Raw genomic sequence first — 18,785 nt, 5'->3', positions numbered from 1 at the left:
TCTGTGTCACCCAGTCCACGACCAAAAGACAAGCGCAGTTTCTTCACATGTCTCTAGGCTCCATGTGCCTCCTCCAGGTCTCCTGGCTCCATCCTGCTTCCTTCCTCAGTCTCTTCTGCTGCTTCTCCTCTTCCTGCTCAGCTCCACCCTTCCTTGGGTGGGGCAGGGAACCTCCCCTTTTCCTGGGGACCACCCTGTTACACTCTCACCCCCCCAAAACTCTGGCCTGTACCCCAGCTCTTGTATGCATAAATTAATCTTTAAAAAAAACTCTGTTATATAGCTTCATCTAGGCTTCAACCTCTAATTCCAGTTAGAGATGAAAGCTTAACTTCTGTGGGCACAGGTAGTGGATGCTTGCCACCAATGTGCAAAACTACCCCCTATAATTAAGATCTGAGAAGCTGGCTTTGCCCTGAGGGGAAACAATTCAACTAACAGTAGTAGTAGCTCTCACTTCCATGATAAAGCTAGGATGGCTTCTCTCACCAGAAAAGGGGCTATCATTTATCTTGAGACATGGAACGGGTTCTACCTGTTTGGCAGGTGTGTGAGATGGAAAAAAGGCAAATACCAAGTGATTTCACTCATATATAGAAGATAAACAAAGGAAAAAAACAAGCTCTTAGATAAGAACTAAACCAGAAGGGAAGGAGGAAGTGGAGTGGGTAATTGGGTAGGGGGTTCAGTTACATGGTGGTAGATGGAGACCAGACTTTTGGTGGTGACCACAATGATGTCGAGTTGTAATACTGTACACCTAAGATCTATATAATGTTATTAACCAAATTTTTTTTTTTTTAAAGATCTATTTATTTATTGGTCCTCCCCTGGTGGCACAGCCGTTGAGCACTGGGCTGCGAAGCTGCCTGCAGCCTCTGCAGAGCTGGTTCGATCCCTGGCCACTGGTGAGGATCCCACACGACGCACAGATCTCTCCTGTCACGCCCACTGCTCCCCTCAGCAGTGTACTTCATTCAGTCTGCCTGTTCTGTTCCCCACTCTGGCTCTGGTGAATTCTCTAACCTTCCCGTGCTTCACTGGGTACAGTCAGAAGCGCGAGAGGGTGAGAGAATTCACCAGAGCGGGGGAACAGAACAGGCAGACTGATGAGATACACTGCTGAGGGGAGCAGCAGGCGCAGCAGACCTCGAACCAGCACTGCAGAGGCTGCGGGCAGCTTCACAGCCCAGCACTCAACCGCTGTGCCACCAGGGAGGCCCTAGTTCAATTGTTTTTTAAGTCCGATTTCTTAATTTTGCAATCTTGTAGCACCTTGCCTGATTTAATGCATGTTCAACAATAAACTGCTTTCCCTCTCACTACTTTGTGGAGAGGTTTTCTTAGTGGAGAGTTTCTTTTTTTAAATTACTCTATTTCCTCAACACTGGGTATCTGATATTAACTTATTTTAGATATGACCATGGTATCGTAGTTAAGTTTTAAAGAATTCTTGTTACTGTGAAGCTATATATCAGAGTTTTACAGGCAAAATGATATGCTGTTTGTGATTTGCTTCAAAAGACACGGAGGTGCACTGTGCCGATGACTGACAAGGGGTGATGGAATGATTGAATTCATTATGTTACTATCTCTACATTTGTTAGTTTCAAAACTTCCATAATAAGAAGTTAAAAAATGTTAGGTGAGGGCCTCCCTGGTAGTGCAGGGGTTAAAGTCTCAGCACTATCAAGCTATCCTCCAACCACTGCAGCCTGAGTACGCATCCCTGGCCAGGGAGCTAACCCACATGGCACAGCAGACCTTTCCTGATTTGCCCCTCAGCAGTGTATTTCTCAGTCTGCCTGTTCTGTTCCCCACTCTGTCTGGCGAATCCTCTCATCCCCTACACCTCTGGCCTACACCCCAGTTCTTGCATGCATGCATAAATAAAATAAATCTTCAAAATAAAAAAAGTTAGGGGGCCTCCCTGGTGGCACAAGAGGTTATGACAAAACCTATGAAGCTATCCACAGCCTCTGCCGCACGATCCCCTGGCCAGGGAACAACCCACATGGTGCAGCAGACCTCTCCTGACTCACCCGCTGCTCCCCTCAGCAGTGTACTTTGGTCAATCTGCCTGTTCTGCTCCCCACTCTGTCTCTGGTGAATCCTCTCAGCCCTGACACCCCTGGCCTATGCCCCAGCTCTTGTATGCATAAATAAATCTTAAAAAGCTTTACTATAAAAAAAGTTTAATATATAAATTACTGAATAAACTTATTATGGTTTTTAGTAACTAAAAAGCTGCTAACAAAAATAAACCTGGAAAAGATGTTTAAACCATTTTGATGCATACATAGTTCTCATTTTTAAGTTCAACGAGTTTTGACAAGTACATATAGTCCTATAGCTACTGCCACGCTCAAGATACAGAGCACTGGAAATGATTTTAAGTCACAGTAACACATTAAGGCAGATCTGTTTAGTGCAGTCAGCTATGTCTAGGACTTGAAGACATCTTTAATTAAAAATGAAGACTGCACAACAGTTAAAAACAAGGATATCAGGAAATTTTTGGATGGCATCTATGTTTCTGAAAAAGGAACAGTTCAGCAGGCTGATGAATAAGATTTAAGTTGTCCAGCTACAGAACAGCAAGATACTGGATGATTTCTTAGACCTATTTGTGATACATCTTGAGATGCAATAATAAAAGTCATTATTGAAAAAGAAAAAAACAAAACCTAAGGCTGCTATTTTCGGAAGTCACATTAAGGTTGAACATGATGGTTCAAAAATCAAAGTACCAAAAAACATGGAGTTGCTAAAATCCAAAGGGACTAAGATATAGTCTTAAATTAACCAAAGGTCAAAGAAACTGTAACCCAATGAGTTACCTTAACTCACAAAAGATTGTGACAAGCAAACAACAAGAATTTATTAATAAGGGCCTCAGGAGAGAGAGCATTGAGTATTCCAGCCCACTTGGCAATTTATCACTGGATTTTGTATAATGGTTTATCAGTCAGAATCTTTAAGCTGCAAACAACAGAAACCTGTCCTGGCTAATTTCAGCATAATTTGTTTAATTTGGGTAATACCCACAATCTCGAACAGGGCCTGAAGTCTGATAACCACACTGCTAGGAATAAAGGCGCCAATAGAAACTTTGCAAGATGGTCCAGTGGAGAGGCTGTCACTGCTGTCACCTCTGCTGAGAAGGGGAGGCTCTGCCTCTTGCATGGCTGACCCCTCTGACGTTGGACAGGACATATGGCTACAACTGCCATCACCACTGCCCATCACAGAATGAATTCTTGACAGCTCCCGCTTAGATTTCAAATCAAAATTTTGGATGTATGGGATGTATACTTCTGTTGGTAGAGCATGGGTCATGAGCTCACAACTGCAACAAAAATGAGGTGGAGTGTGCATGGAGATAAAAAGGTGGAAGGGAGGACTTATCCTGTTGGCTGTTAAGTATAGAACAGAAACCACTAGTGGTTGAAAGACAACATAAAAATGTAACATCATTAACAATCCACCTGTTCTGCTCCCCACTCTGTCTCTGGAAATTCTCTTACCCTCGCCACACCCCACTCCCACCTGCACCTCTGGCCTACACCCCAGCTCTTGTATGCATAATAAAATATTTAAAAAAATGTAACGCCATTAAAATAAAAAGTATTAGAAAGATGTACCTGGCACAAGCCTGAGATTTCACTGCTTATTGTAGGGGCAGGTTATACTTCAAAAGTATGAAGCTTTAACTCCAATTTAAAGACAGACACCAGGTCCTCCCTGGTGGCGCACGGGGTTAAGACCCAAACTATGAAGTTTTCCGCAGCCTCTGCAGCATGAGTTCAATGCCTGGCCAGGGAGCAACCCACATGGTGCAGCAGACCTCTCCTGACTCACCCGCTGCTCCCCTTAGCAGTGTACTTCAGTCAGTCTGCCTGTTCTGTTCCCCACCGTCTCTGGTGAATCTTCTCATCCCCACACCAGCTCTTGTATGCATGCACAGGTAAATCTTTAGAGGCATGTTTTTTTTTGTTTGTTTGTTTTTGTTTTTTTTTAATTTATTTGTTTGTTTGTTTGTTTGGTTGGTTTATACATGCACTGGGTACAGTCAGAAGCGCGGGAGGGTGAGAGAATTCACCAGAGCCAGAGCGGGGAGCAGAGCAGGCAGAAGGACCGAAGTACACTGCTGAAGGGAGCAGCGGGCGGCAGGAGAGGTCTGTGCGCCATGTGGGACCCTCTCCGGTGGCTGGGGAGCAGCCAGGGATCGAACCGAACCGGCGCCGCAGAGGCTGCGGGCAGCTTCGCAACCCAGCGCTCAACCGCTGCACCACCGGGGAGGCCCCACAAGTAAATATTTATTTATTCATGCATACAAGAGCTGGGGTACAGGCCAGAGATGCAGGGGTGAGAGGATCCACCAGAGACAGAGTAGGGCACAGAACAGGCAGACTGACAGAAATACATTGCTGAGGGGAGCAGCAGGCAAGACAGGAGAGGTCTGCCTTGCCATGTGGGTTGCTCCCTGGCTGGCCAGGGATCGATCTCATGCTGCAGAGGCTGTGGGTTGCTTCATAGTGCTTAACCCCTTGTGCCACCAGGGAGGCCCAAATAAATAAATCTTTTAAAAAAAAAAAAAGACACCAAAATAAATATTATGGCAAATTAGCAAAGATGGTTATGAATAACCAGAGATTGAGAAACATGGGTGTATTTAAAAGCAATGTCATGGAAAGAGAAATACCATCTTAGATCTCTTTGGTAGCAATGAAGAAGGGGCAGGAGGAAAGCAAAGTAGGACAAGAGATACCACTGGCATCTGAGATAAGGACAGAATTAGAGCAGTACCATGATGGAAAGGATTTAGGAGAGAAAAATCAACAAGACTCTAATCAATAGATGTAAGGGAAAAAGAATTATGTTGGTCTTGGAATCTGACTTGAATAACTAGATAATAAGAGATAGTGTGATAACTAGATAATGGGAAGACTATAGGCAGGATAAGCAGATTTGAGGGAGAAGATAATGAATTGTTTTGAACATTGAATTGGAAGCCTCTGTGAGATGAGGCTACTTAGAACAAAGTTGGAGGAACAGGCACAGTATGCTAGAGGAAGGTCACAGGTAGGGCAGTTAAGAGGGAGGTGGAAGTGGATGGGATTGGTCACTTGAGGCAGTGAGAAAGGACTGGGGACACCAGCATTTGTGAGTTGGTAGGAAGAGGATCCCATAAAGCGCAGTCCAGGAAGGACAAGCCAATGAATAGAGGAGACCCAGGACAGTGGCTACCTGAGGATATTTCAGGAATAAAATGGTCAGTTGTGCATCGAAAGGTCCAGTGATGGCTGACAAATCAGTGAGCTTGACAATGTAGTTTCAGTGGAATGATAGGATGAGAAGATGCAATCTAAAGCATCACTACCATACAGCTCATGACTGCTAACATTTTCTACCAAATACAGACCCCTGCACTCACATATCAATTTGCTCCAAATGAACAGTTCTCATACTTCAGATTCTCAGGTTTATTTTTTTAAAGACTTATTTTATTTATTTATGCACGCAAGAGCTAGGGGTGTAGGCCAGAGGTGCAAGAGCGGGAGAGGGTGTAGTGGTGGTGGTGATGAGAGGATTCACCAGAGACAGAGTGGGGAGCAGAACAGGCAGGCAGACTGAGTGAAATACACTAGAGGGATCGAACTTGTGCTGCAGTGGCTGTCGATAACTTCATAGTGCTGAGACTTAACCCCCTGCGCCACCAGGGAGGCTCAGATTCTCAAGTTTAAATAACTACCTCAGCCCTCAGAAGTTCCAGCTGAAGGAGACAGATTTTCTTGAGTCTCAATCTAAAATATCACCTTTTGTGCCATCCAATGGGGCACCAAATGGAACAGAAAGACTGTTCAAAGCCAGTTGGGGGGAACCAGGATAGCTCCAAAAGGCTTCCTGAACTCCTGGACCTTGGTCTGATCACAGTGCCTTGTTCTAGGTCTAGTTCTATTATCGGCCTCTTCAGCACCACAGCTGGGTCAAATTACCATAATTTGAATGAGAGAGAACTCCAATTGTTAATCTTAGTTTAAACTATCTTCACCCATAGCGGACTCATTTGAAGAAAAAAAGGACAAATTACCGTGGCTACCAGAAAGCTAACCAGGATCAGGAATGCAGGCGCTGCATCTGTGCTTGGCCAGAGTAATTGCCTCTCCATTTCTCTTAGGCTCGCTTTATATATAAAAATAAGTGGTTACCTGAGAGAGAACCATTGAGTGTCATTACTGAGCCCAAGGAAAGGAAAACAAGCCCCGCCGCTAAATCAAATACATTCACTCAAGAGAAAGGGAAGTTTAGCTGATGCCATGGCAACGTCAGCTGCCTGTGACATCAGCGCAGGAAGCAAGAACAAAGGGATTTGTGAAAGTTACCTTTCCTTGTGTCTTCTCCCCCTAAAAATTTGACGAGGAAAGTGTATGAAAGTGTTCAAAGGACTGAAGTTATTTTGGTGCTATTTGGGAACACAGCAATGGAAACCTTCTCTTGGTACTTTTCTCCAACACACTGCTGGAGAGGCGCCCAAACCACATGCTGGAAATATGCTGAGCGCCAGTCTTTGTAATATGCGATGAGATTGTATTTCAAACTGCTGGTGATACCGGGCTACCAATCAACTACAGGATAAAGAAATAATTATAAAACTAAAAATATCTAAAACAGACGACCAAATAAACTAAGGCTTCACGGTCACTTTAGGTTGAGTCGACAGAGGACGCATTAGGATAGCATTTAAGGGAGAAAGGCTTCCCTGTTGGAGTGGAAAAATACCGTAAGCTGTGACAGGAAAGGAAGTCTACGAGAGAGTAGTGAGAGAAAAAAGGAGAGTAGTGAGAGAAAAGAGGCGGCTGCAAATTTGCCCCTCCCCCTCACTCAGCTGCCACAACTGAGTATCACTGTCTCCAGTGCAAAAGGCTGAAGCTGATCTTGTCAGAGTCTCTTTCTGCAGAATCTAGCAATCAGCAGGCAATTTGAGCAATGCCTGGTCTAGCTCATCAGAGAGATGAAAAGGTTTATCCAATATTAAAACAAAAAACAAAAAAGCCAGTGATTACCAGAGACTGTTGCCGTCACTGTAAAAATGGCCCTTTAAAAGGGCTAAATGTGCACAGCTGGTTAAGGGGACAGTCTCCTCACAGATAAGCAGGAACAAAACCCTCTTCCCAGAGGTAACTTGGACACACGAAGACCAAATCTTCAGCAATTTATCTTTTATGGCAAACATGGAGAGTTGTTAAAAATGACTAAAAAGGAAATACTGCAATTATTAACATGAAGAGTTTTGAGTATTCAAGCCAAGACACTCTATCCAAATGGGACTAGAGGCAAAGAACGACAGCTCAACTCAAGGGGATTTTGACAACTTAATTATTCCTCTGTGTTTTTTAGGGAGATGACTCTGGAATGGACTCCCTCGCCAGCAGAGGGAGTTTCAAACAAAGAGGGGGAAATGATCTGTACTTCACCTAGATTCTTAATCAGTATTTCCAACTCCTTGCTGCCACACCTTTTGCACTTTACAGCTCCAGAAAAGATGTGAGGATGTTCCTAATAGGAGTGGTGGAAATGGCCTTAAACTGCAGCTAGAAACATTTGAGTTAGGTGTAAGGAAGAACCTTCTATCAAAAAAGTATTGAAATTTGGTGCCTTATTACGAAAAGTGGGGTTTTCCATTACTAAGTAAATAGCATGTATCTTGGGTCAGATTTATTTCTGGTTCTGTAAGTTTTCAGCACTGTCCTAATTACAACACTGCAAGTTCACTTATGACTACCAGGGATGTTTGTGAAAACTTTTCTGGGTTCCACTCCTGAGTCAACAAACCAGACTCTTCCATGGAGGTGCCTATGCATCCTTATTTTATATTTTTACAAGTAACCCAAGTTATTTTCATAAACAGAAGTTGGAAAGACACTGATTTAAGCCACTTACTATATAAAACTATTAACCCTAAGGAGGAAGTAAAATGATGGAGAGGAAATTGACTAGATCCATGAGTCACAAGTACCTCATGACTGAGTTAAGAGAGAATTCAGAGGAAAGTTTGGGCAGTTAGAGCTGGAGCTAGCATTCTCTGCACCACTTTGCAGCCACTAACAAAACAGCTCGTTTTGGGCCCCATCTCAGTCCACCTTCTTGCCTTGCACACACTATTGCAACAAGACCTTGCTTGAAAACTCTTCTATAAGTTTTAAGCTGGTGGGTGAAATCCAAAGGAGGGACCACAGCTGGCAGCGTGCAGTCCCGGGAGATCAGAGATAAGACTCTTAATTGGTCTCTTACCAGCCCTCTCAGGCATTTAAAATACAGCCACTTACCTAAATTGGAGAGCCTTTTCATCAAACCAGCTTCTCTTACGGCGGCTGGACCATATTCAACTCCTTTTCTTTTCTGTCACACAATAAATTACATAGTTAGATGGAAGGATGTTTAGAAAAGGTCACTTGAGTTCACAAAAATACAGAAATCTGCTATACTACACTCACTCAGTTACCAATAGAGCTCTCTGAAAACCTGTGACGGCCATCACCTTTTGTTGTTTTTCACCTGAGGTCTGATCATTTTCAAACACTTGCAGGGAAGGCGGGGGGGGGGGGGGGCGGGAAAAATCACTGGAACCAAATCAATCTTCCACGCCCCGGGATGAAAAGGGGTTGGGCTAGCCAGATCGGGATCTGATGGCTGGGTGTGGGAGTAACTGGCCGGGGCTGGGGTGGGACTTCTCCACTAGTAAGCTCTCTGCAGGTTTCTTTCATCCAAGAACAAAACAGCCCCTCCCGTTCGCCAGAGCAGCCAGCTCCAGTTTCCTTTCCAGTGAATGTGCTGAGAATGGACCCAGGAGCTTTAAATCCTCAGTCGATCTCTTTAACCTCTGCTCAATTTTCCCTCGGTGATGCTGGTCCGGTTCTTCTCCATCACCCACGCTGGACTCATCACTTTCTCGTTCCTCCCGGGAAGACTGCAGAACCCCCCAGCTCGCTGCCCGCCGCCCAGAGTCCACCTCCTGCCTCTGTCCCCATCTTCTAGCGGGGTCGATCCACGTGCTCTCCCGGCGGCCAATCGCAGGCACCCCCCGCGTGTCCCCTCTTCGCTTCGCCATCCTCTCCTCGCCTCCTCGACCCTTCCACCCTGTCCCCGCTCTCTCCGGGGTGCTGCCTGCCCCGCAACGCGGGGTCTCGGCTCTCACCTGCCCCTGCGAGAACGGGGCTCCGATCACGGCGACGGAGTGGCTGGCCCTCCTCGGGGCGGAACGCGCGCGCGCCCGGAGCAGCCGGGAAAGGCTGCTTCTCAGGGACATGACGGGCGGCGCGGGGCGCAGACCAGGCACGACGGCTCCGCGCGGCTGGCCGCCCTCAATGAGCGCCGCCGCCGGCCGCCGGCTCACCTACCCGCGGGCCCCGCCCCCTGACGTCATCGCCCCGCCCCCGAGCCCCCGCCGGCCTCCCGCACACCTTCCTGCGGGCCCGCCCGCTGCTCCCCGGCCGCCCGCGCCCGCCCCAAGGCGCACCCGTCTCCAGGCCGGGGTCTCCTGACGCCGTGAGGCCACCACCCGGGTCTGGCCCTTAGGAAGCCGCCGAAGGACAGGTGTTCCCCTTCGCGGGGCGCTGCCGGCACCCGCAAAGTTCGCGAACTCGGCGGAACACCCGAAGCGACACAACGCTCGGTGATTGCGACTCCACTCACAGGAATACACACCCCGCGGACGCCAGGTCTGCGGAAGGGCCGGCTAGGCTGGGCCGGGTCTGACCCCTCCGCACCTGGGTACCCTGCCAAGGCCAACCCCGCATCCCTCTGCTCCGTCCCACCTCTGAGCTCAAGGTGCAGGAAACATGCTTACTCCACCTTTGGGCTTCCAAAGCTAGGAGATCAAATACAGATTAGAGCTCTCTGGACCCGGCATAGCTATAAAAAAACTACCATAGGTATTTTGGATGAGGTTAGGGTTTACAAAGCAATTTACCTTCTAGATGTTTGCAGTTTTTACCTGAACACTGGAAGCATTGATTATTAAACAAACATAATAACACATCTCTACTATTTCTAGATTTTAGGGAGGCTAATGAGTTTAAAGCAACTAGGAGTTTTAAGAGTAGTAATTATTAATAACCGGCTAAAGGTCTAAGAATTTTAGCCTTCTAGAACCTAAAAAGTAGGAATCAGAGAATAACTTTCCCAAAGTCACATAGCTTGTAAGTGCCAGAGCTGTGTGACTCCAGATGACACTGTGACATGCAGAAATCTGGACATTGTTACCAAAATGAACTTTTGTATTGGAAAATCATTTCAGCTGATGCCACTTCCACATTGCTTTCCAACTGTAATGGGCAGGATGACACAGTGCAGGTTTTCTAATCCAGCAGACTGGGTAAAGGAGGAGAGAGTCCTGGAGACCTCGGTGGCTTTTGCAGGCTTTTATAGGGATTTACCAGGTACACGGACGGCAGGCAGAGGTGCTGGGGGGCAGGGAGGCTGGCAGGCCTCCCAACCCCCAGCAAGTCTTTACTCTTTCTGGGCTCACCGGCCTTCTCTGACGTTCTCTTTGCTTCTCTCGTAGTTTTGCTTCTGCTTCTCTGCATCTGCTCGCATCCCGGTGACGTCCCCCTTATAAGCCCAGTCTTAGCCCAGGTGAATCCCATCTACAAATGCCCACACCCTACTCCAGGTGCCTGCCATCAGGCATGCATTCAGGACCACAGGGTTCTGTCATCTATCCTAATGGCGGGAGGGCAGAAAAGCCTGATACTTTTACCTTACCCTACATCAATGTGATATAGTACTACATAATCCTGTGTGACTTTCCGTGGATTTCCACTACCTATAGTTTAGTCAGGGTGAAACTAGACCCACATTATATGTACCTGTGAGTGAACAGTAGACTAAATTTGATTTCTATTATCCTTTCAAATTCAAATTATTACTTCTAAATGTCTGAAACATTTTATACTTTTTTAAATCCCAAAGTTCAAATAACTGGTCTGCTTTTATTTTCCAAGTAAGTTATTAAAATATTTTAAATTTATTTTTGTGTATAAGAACTGGGGTGTAGGCTAGAGGCACTGGGGGTGAGAGGATTCACCATAAAGTAGTAAAACAGGTGGATCTGGGCCTCTCCTGTGGCGCATGAGAGCTGGTTGCGAAGCTGCCCGCAGAGCGCCAGCGATCCGGCTGGGCCACCTGAGAAGATGGCGCGCAGATGCTCCCCCAGCAGTGTAACTCCACTCTGGCTCTGGTGAATTCTCTCGCCCTCCTCTTACCCAGTGCAAATAAATCTTTAAAACAGGTGGATCTACTGAAATACACTGCTAAGGGGAGCAGTGGGAGAGATAGGAAAGGCAGTTGAGTGCTGCACTGTGAAGCTGTCTGCAGCCTCTGCAGCATGGGTTCGATCCTGGCTGGCAGGCGAGAATCCCATATGGTGCAGCAGACCTCTCCTGTCTCGCCCGCTGCTCCCCTCAGCAGTGTATTTCCATTAGTCTGCCTGTTCTGTTCCCCACTCTGTCTCTGGTGAATCCTCTCACCCTCCTGCGCATCTGGCCTGTACCCCGGTTCTTGTATAAATAAATAAATCTTAAAAAAAAAATAAATAACCCCAGCTATAGTTAAGGTCAGGAAGCTGAAGAGGCCTATAAAGTATTGCATAGAGTCTGCTCACCTGAAATGGAGCACTCCAGGCAGCAGGAAGGCTAGAGGAAGGGATATAAAGCAGGGGGAGGGGACTGGGGGGGCAAAGAATAAATGATAGTTTCCTTGCCTGCCCAACTAGCAGCCTGGTAAAGGCAGTTTTGTGAGTCTCTCACACACTCACCAACCCCTCTCCCACCTCAGGGGGCATTTGCTATGCTTGATCAGCAATAGGGATGGGGAAGTGAACTGATGGCTGCCTTCAAGGTCCAAGTGAAACTTAGGTGTGAATCTGTTTTAGAGCCAGTGGAGGCTGAGACAGCAAAGAACACCAGCACACTCTGTCTTTTGCTCAGGTTCCAAACTGAAAACAAGTCTCAAGCACTTTGCACCTGACCTTTCTATTTGGGACCTTTCTTCCCCGCCCTGTGTCCCTCCCTCCCATCACTTAACTTCTCATCCTCCAGGTTTCAAAGTCCCTTCTTCTGGGAAGCCTTTCAAGATCGTTCAAAGTTGAATTAGACATACTCAGTAACATTATTAGTAAATGCTAGATATCTGCTAAGTAATATGTGTTATTTAATTCTCATAACAAGGCATTATTTTTTCCATTTAATATATGACTATTGTACAATTGAAACTAACATAATGTTGATATTACCTCAACAATAAAAAAAAAAAGACAGGGCAACCAAGGTTTGGAAAGACTAATTTTTCATCACATGGCAGATGTTCAAAAGCAGGATTCAAAATCAAGTCAGATCAGAGCTTTACCTACCCTGCACAAGGTTCACTTAATACTTTAAATTGTAACAGCTTATTTACAAGGCTCTCCTTGAGAGCAGGAATGGTGTCTTACTATCATTTCACACAGTGCCTGGTACATGAAGTGTGTTAAATAATTTGTTTATTTTTTTAAAGATTTATTTATTTTTATACAAGAGCTGGGGCACAGGCCAGAGGCGTGGGAGGGTGAGAGGATTCACCAGAGACAGACAGGGGAACAGAACAGGCAGACTGACGAAAGACACTGCTGAGGGGAGCAGCAGGCGCAACAGGAGAGGTCTGTCGCACCATGTGGGTATCTCCCTGGCTGGCTGGGAATTGAACCTGCGCTGCAGAGGCTGCGAACAGCCTCACAGCTCTGTGCTCAACCCACTGCACCACCGGGGAGGCCCTGAATGATTTGTATTGAATACATGAATCAAGGGAAGTCATGGCTCTTTATGTTACAAAAGTTGGGAGGATGGAGTTACCTCTCTTATGTGGAACAGGGAAGATTTCATGGAATTGGCATTCAAACTAGTCTAATGATAATAGTGATTAAGAGGGGTGAGCTTGAGTGATGGAAGTGGAGGTGAAGAGTCAATATTTAAGTTATTACTATTTGTTAGACAAAATTATAGGAACTAGGGATACAGTGATAAACAGAACCTACACTCTTCTCGAGATCTGCAGGTACATTAAGTGCTCGCTTAACCTTGTCAATAGGTTCTTAGAAACTCTGGCCTTAAGGGAAATGATACACAACAGGACCTCCCCGGTGGCTTAGGGTTAAATCTCAGTGCCATCACTGCTACGGACCTGAGTTCAATCCTTGGTCAGGGAGCTGACCCACATGGCACAGCAGACCTCTCCAGTCTCGCCCATCTGCTGCTCCCCACAGCAGTGTATTTCAGTAAATCCACCTGTTCTGCTCCCTACTCTGTCTCTGGTGAAGACTTTCACCCACTGCACCTCTGGCCAAAAAAGAAATGATACACAACAAAAGCAGGCTCTTGAGTAACATCATTTTGTTCAATGTAGACTGGGGTTTCTTTTTTCTCATCAATGTTGTAATGAAATGAAAGAACCTTATTCAAAGACCTGTGTATTGACATGTGTTAATATAATAGTGTAATGAGATAGAGTATATGTGTATGGGAGAATTACATTAAGTAGTGCAATAGTTACTAGAAATAGATGCTACTTAGCTATAGATTAGGGAGTTGTAAAGAGGTAACGGAACAGATTTTAAGCCTGGATGAGGTGAATGGTGATATTAGATTAACAGTTCTAAACAGATTAATAGCCCATCAAGGTAGTATGAGAATTACTATAAAATGAAAATATCGGATCAGCAGCCACAAAAAGGGAGGAAGAAAGGGAAGAAGGAATTTAAACAGTGCCTCCTGAAAATACAGTGGCTAGCTGGCATTTGCCCTGTTTCTTGATTGGAAAGACTGACCTTTAGCACCAGAAAGTGCAAATTCAGTTGCCCATTAGCTTCAGCTGAACTTTAGCACCAGGAAATGTGAATTCAGTAGCCTATTAGCTTCAAAAAGTCCAATAGAGTTTCCATAATTTGAAGCCCTAGTCCTCCTCCCCTTTTGCTACATTGGTGTAGACAGCTTTATCTCTAGTTAGTCAGAGTTATTCTTACTGGGCTATTCCCTTTTCTCCTGTTAATCTGTCTACTGTCAGTTAATTCACAGACCTTTAACCATTTTAACCTAACATGTCAGAGGAAAAGATTTCCTCCAAACAATTCCCAACACCTGTCAAAAACAGCCTAGAGAACTTTTAAAAAATGTTCAGGTCCACTTCCCCACCTGCAGCACCCCCCCACCCCCCATTCTTATTTATTTGGGATGGAACCAGGCATTAGAGGTTTTTAAAGTGCCCCAGGTAGTTCTAATATGCAGTTAAAGAATTGAGTATTAAAAGTCATATCTTTTAATATGCTCCTCAGATTTTAATGTGCAAGCGAGACAGGAGAAGTCTGCTGTGCCATGTGGGTCAGCTCCCTGGCCGGGAATCGAACTCATGCTGCAGTGGCTGCCTATAGCTTCACAGTGCTGAGATTTAACCCCTTATTGACACCAGGGAGGCCCTATCAATCTTTCTTACTTTAAATAATTACTAGCCATTTTCATTACACAGGAAGACAGCAGGGTGATACTACATAAATTGTGGGTAGATTAACACGATAGAACACTATGTAGTGATTTTATTTATAAAAATTGCAGAAGTATTAAAAATGTTAGCCAAAACATTAATTTTTAACTACTGTTAAATCATTAAACAAGGAGGCCATTAGACTGAGGCGGTTCTATCTTAGCTGTCTATAAAAGCAAAATAAAACCTACGCCTGTAAATGCTACAAGGTTAAAAACAAACAAAAGACTTAAGGACAAGGAATCCCAAGGGCCAGCTAGTCTTCCCCATGTAATGAAACCTTAAGTTATGGTCAATCAAACAATTCCCTTGGGCCTCCCTGGTGGTGCAGGGGGTTGGGACACAACCTCTAAGGTTGTCTGCAGCCTCTGCAGCACGAGTTCGAATCCTGGCTGGCCAGGGAGCTACCCACATGGCACATTGGACCTCTCCTGACTCACCCACTGCTCCCCTTGGCAGTGTACTTTGGTCAATCTGCCTGTTCTGTTCCCCACTCTGTGAATCCTCTCACCACCCCCCCATCTCTGGCCGGTACCCCAGCTCCTGTATGCATAAATGAATAAATCTTTAAAAAAAAAAGTATTCCCTTGCTTTACCTTTTGCCTCTTCTCTATAAGTCTTTTCCCTGGATCTTTGTGGTACATGCTCCAAACCACTTCTGGTGTGGTGCAGCCCCATTTAATTGATTTTTGCTCAAATATCATTATAAAATGGTATATATAATATGACTGCAACAGATTAAAAATATAATGCAAAAAGTAAGAGACAGAGGTGGAAAAGCAAAATGTAAAACTGAAAGGCTTTTAGGATTGTGTGCAATTTTCCCTCTCTCATTAATTTTTTGTTATCATTTCAACAATAAAAACATTAAAACAAAGGACCTAAAGGACTGTGCTGGGAGAAAAAAAGGAGAGCCTTGATCTTTATCTCTAACCTCATGACAAAAATTAAATCAAAATGGATTTCAAGCTTAAATAAGAAAGGTTTTAAAAAAAAGCTTATAGATAAAAAGGGAATCAAATATTTTAATGAACTTGAAGCAGACAGACAAGTTTCTTAAATAGGACATAAAATAGTACTACCCATAAAATATTGCTAAATTAGACTCATTAAAATGAAAGCCTCTGTTCATCAAAAGACACCACTCAGCATGAAAGGGTAAGACACAGACTGTGCTAAAAATTTCACTGCACAAATTATCATTCATAACACCTCTTGCAGTAATAACCCCTCAACAACAACGACAAATTTAATAGATGAGAAAAATTCCACTTCTGAAAGATGGCATTGACATACTTTCCTCTATCCTTCCCATTAAGAACAGCTAAACTCCTTGGACATTTTACACAAAAACATAAGAAGATTCTGAAAGGTAGAGAGAAGGCAGACTGGTTAGGGACCCTGGAGCTATACAGCGCTGCAGTGTGTTCCCTGGGTTGTCTTTGTACTTCAGAGACCCTGAACTGGGTGCTGAAGAAGATGCTGACAGAGAAACACCCATTGAAACCTGCTTTCTCTAGCCTAAGGACAAAGTAAGAAGCCACACAGTGAGACAGAAAACCTTCAGACACTAACTGCTCTGACCAAACACTATAGAAAAAACTGTGACCCCATCTTTACCCCTGCCAACAAAGGCCAAGCAGGGAATCTAGTCTTCCATGTTGCCCAGCTATAAAGACATGCTCCACCCTGCCGCTAAGGTATGTCAGAGAAGGCTGAGCAAGGAACAGGGACTTTCATCCCGGTTGAATGGTAGCAGCTTCCCCCAGCACCACCCTGTGGTGCTAGTGGAGAACATGTGGACTTCCTCCTGCACTGAAAGATATAAGGAATACCTCCCCATCAGGTGTCAGCAGAAGCCAAGAGAGGAACTTGGACTTCCATATCTACCTAGCAGTGCCCCTCGTCCTGTGCTAGAGCAGTGTCAGGGGAAGCTGCTATAACAGAAGATTTAAGAAAGATCCAGAATCACATAACATCCAAAATTTCTAGGTTTCAACTGAAAATCACTCATCATACCAAGAAGCAGAAAAACCCTAATTTCAGTGACAACAGACAGCCAATAGATGCCAATACTGAGATGACAGATGTTAGAATGATCTGACAAGGATTTTATTTTTTTTTTAAAGGGGCATGTATTTTTTTTTTAATTTATTTATTTATTTGTTTGTTTGTTTTGTACATGCACTGGGTACAGTCAGAAGCGCGGGAGGGTGAGAGAATTCACCAGAGCCAGAGCGGGGAGCAGAGCAGGCAGAAGGACCGAAGCACACTGCTGAGGGGAGCAGGGGGCGGCAGGAGAGGTCTGCGCGCCATGTGGGACCCTCCTCTGGTGGCCGGGGAGCAGCCGGGGATCGAACCGGCGCCCCAGAGGCCGCGGGCAGCCTCGCAACCCAGCGCTCAACCGCTGTGCCACCGGGGAGGCCCGACAAGGATTTTAAAGCAGTCACCGTAAACATGCTTGAGCAAGCACTGACAAACACTTGAAACAAATGTAAAAACAGGAAGTCTCGGATATGAGACTTCATATCATAAGATGAATAAACAAATAGAAATTTTATAACTGAAATATACAATTAAAAACTCAACAACAGGGCCTCCCTGGTGGCGCAGGCGGTTGAGCGTAGCACTGTGAAGCTGTTCGCAGCCTCGCCCGTGCCGGTTCGATCCCCACTGGCCTTGGAGCAACCCACATGGTGAGCAGACCTCTCCTGTCCCACCCGCTGCTCCCCTCAGCAGTGTATTTTGTCAGTCTGCCTGTTCTGTTCCCTACTCTGTCTCTGGTGAATCCTCTCACCCTCCTGCGCATCTGGACTGTACCCCGGCTCTTGTATAAATAAAAAATAAATCTTTAAAAAAAAAACAAAACTCAACAACATAATGGAGAAGACACTGGAAAAAAAAAATAAGTGAATTTGAAGGTAGAACAATAGAAGTCACATTTTACTGAAGGAGAGAAAACAGACAAAAAAAAAAAAAAGACGGACTTCAAAATCCTGAGCATCTATAAAAAAAGATGTAGCAATTGTATCATTTGAGTCCCATAAAAAAGGGAAAAAGAGGCTGAACCTGAAAAAAAAAAAAACATATGAAGAGAAAATGGTTGAAATCCCCTAAATTTGGTAAGACAAACTTATAGATTCAAGAATCTGAGCAGGGCCTCCTTGGTGGCGCAGCGGTTGAGCGCTGGGTTGTGAAGCTGCCCGCAGCCTCTGCAGCGCCGGTTCGATCCCCGGCTGCTCCCCGGCCACCGGAGGAGGGTCCCACGTGGCGCGCAGACCTCTTCTGCCGCCCGCTGCTCCCCTCAGCAGTGTGTTTCAGTCCTTCTGCCTGTTCTGCTCCCCGCTCTGGCTCTGGTGAATTCTCTCACCCTCCTGCGCTTCTGACTGTACCCAGTGCTTGTATAAACAAATAAATAAATAAATAAAAATACATGCCTTAAAAAAAAAAAAAAAAAGAATCTGAGCAAACCTCTGAGGATAAACCCAAAGAAATTCTTGTTGACATATCACTTGTTAAAAGTAAAGATAAGTAGTGGTGAAGAGACAGCTTACCTACAGGGGAAAGATAATCCAAAAGACCAAAATTTCCCATTAGACACCATACAGATCAAAAGAAGTGTTACAGTATATGTCAAATTCTAAAAAAAAAAAAAACAAAAAAACCATGACCCCAGAATTCTATATCCAGTGACACTATTTTCAGTAACAAGGGGGAAATCACGATATTCTCAGATGAAGGAAAATTAAGAGAATGTATGACCAGCAGACCTACCTGAAAAAAATGGGTAAAGGAAGTTCTGCGAACAGAGAAAATGATAAAAGGAATCCTGAAAGATACAGAAGAATAACAGAGCAAAAATAAGAGTAAATATAATAGGCTTTCTTTCTGAGTTTTCTAAATTATGTTTAATGTTTAATGTGAGTAATATGTGGGGGGTGAGGAGAGGTGTCGGGCTTTTCTGCCCTCCTGCCATCGGGATGGATGGTGGATCCTTGCGGTCCTGAATGCGTGCCTTGTGGCGGGCGTCTGGAGTGGGGTGTGGGCGGGTGGATGGGATTCACCTGGGTTAAGACTGTGCTTTTAGGGGCGGCGTCGTGGGGACACGAGAAGAAGCCGAAGTAGAAGCCGAGAAGAGCAGAAGCCGAGAGAGAAGGAGAGAAGGCCAGAGAACCCAGATAGAGTGCAGACTTGCTGGGGGCTGGAGGCCTGCC

General features: G+C 45.2%; 1 protein-coding gene across 3 annotated transcripts in view; it reads right to left on the bottom strand.

The window, feature by feature from the left end:
- Window positions 1-18,785, bottom strand: part of ARG2 (arginase 2) — a 47,518-nt gene that overhangs the window by 23,221 nt on the left and 5,512 nt on the right. The window contains exons 1-2 of one of the 3 annotated variants that reach the window (XM_037503544.2): window positions 9,200-9,346; window positions 8,331-8,403 (exon numbers count right to left, since the gene is read on the bottom strand). In XM_037503544.2, coding sequence (XP_037359441.1) covers window positions 8,331-8,403; window positions 9,200-9,310 — 184 coding nt within the window. In that variant the 5' untranslated portion in view covers window positions 9,311-9,346. Of the gene's footprint in view, window positions 1-6,212; window positions 6,301-8,330; window positions 8,404-9,199; window positions 9,347-18,785 lie in introns of those variants that run through there. The other 2 variants (XM_037503546.2, XM_037503545.2) reach the window with 2 other exon arrangements.

This window comes from Talpa occidentalis, unplaced genomic scaffold, assembly GCF_014898055.3.
Source record: "Talpa occidentalis isolate TD23 unplaced genomic scaffold, MPIMG_talOcc4v2.1 talOcc4.11, whole genome shotgun sequence".
In the NCBI taxonomy this organism is placed as follows: Eukaryota; Metazoa; Chordata; class Mammalia; order Eulipotyphla; family Talpidae; genus Talpa; species Talpa occidentalis.
Note: the sequence above shows the minus strand (reverse complement) of the source record. Positions and strands in the feature narration are given on the sequence as shown.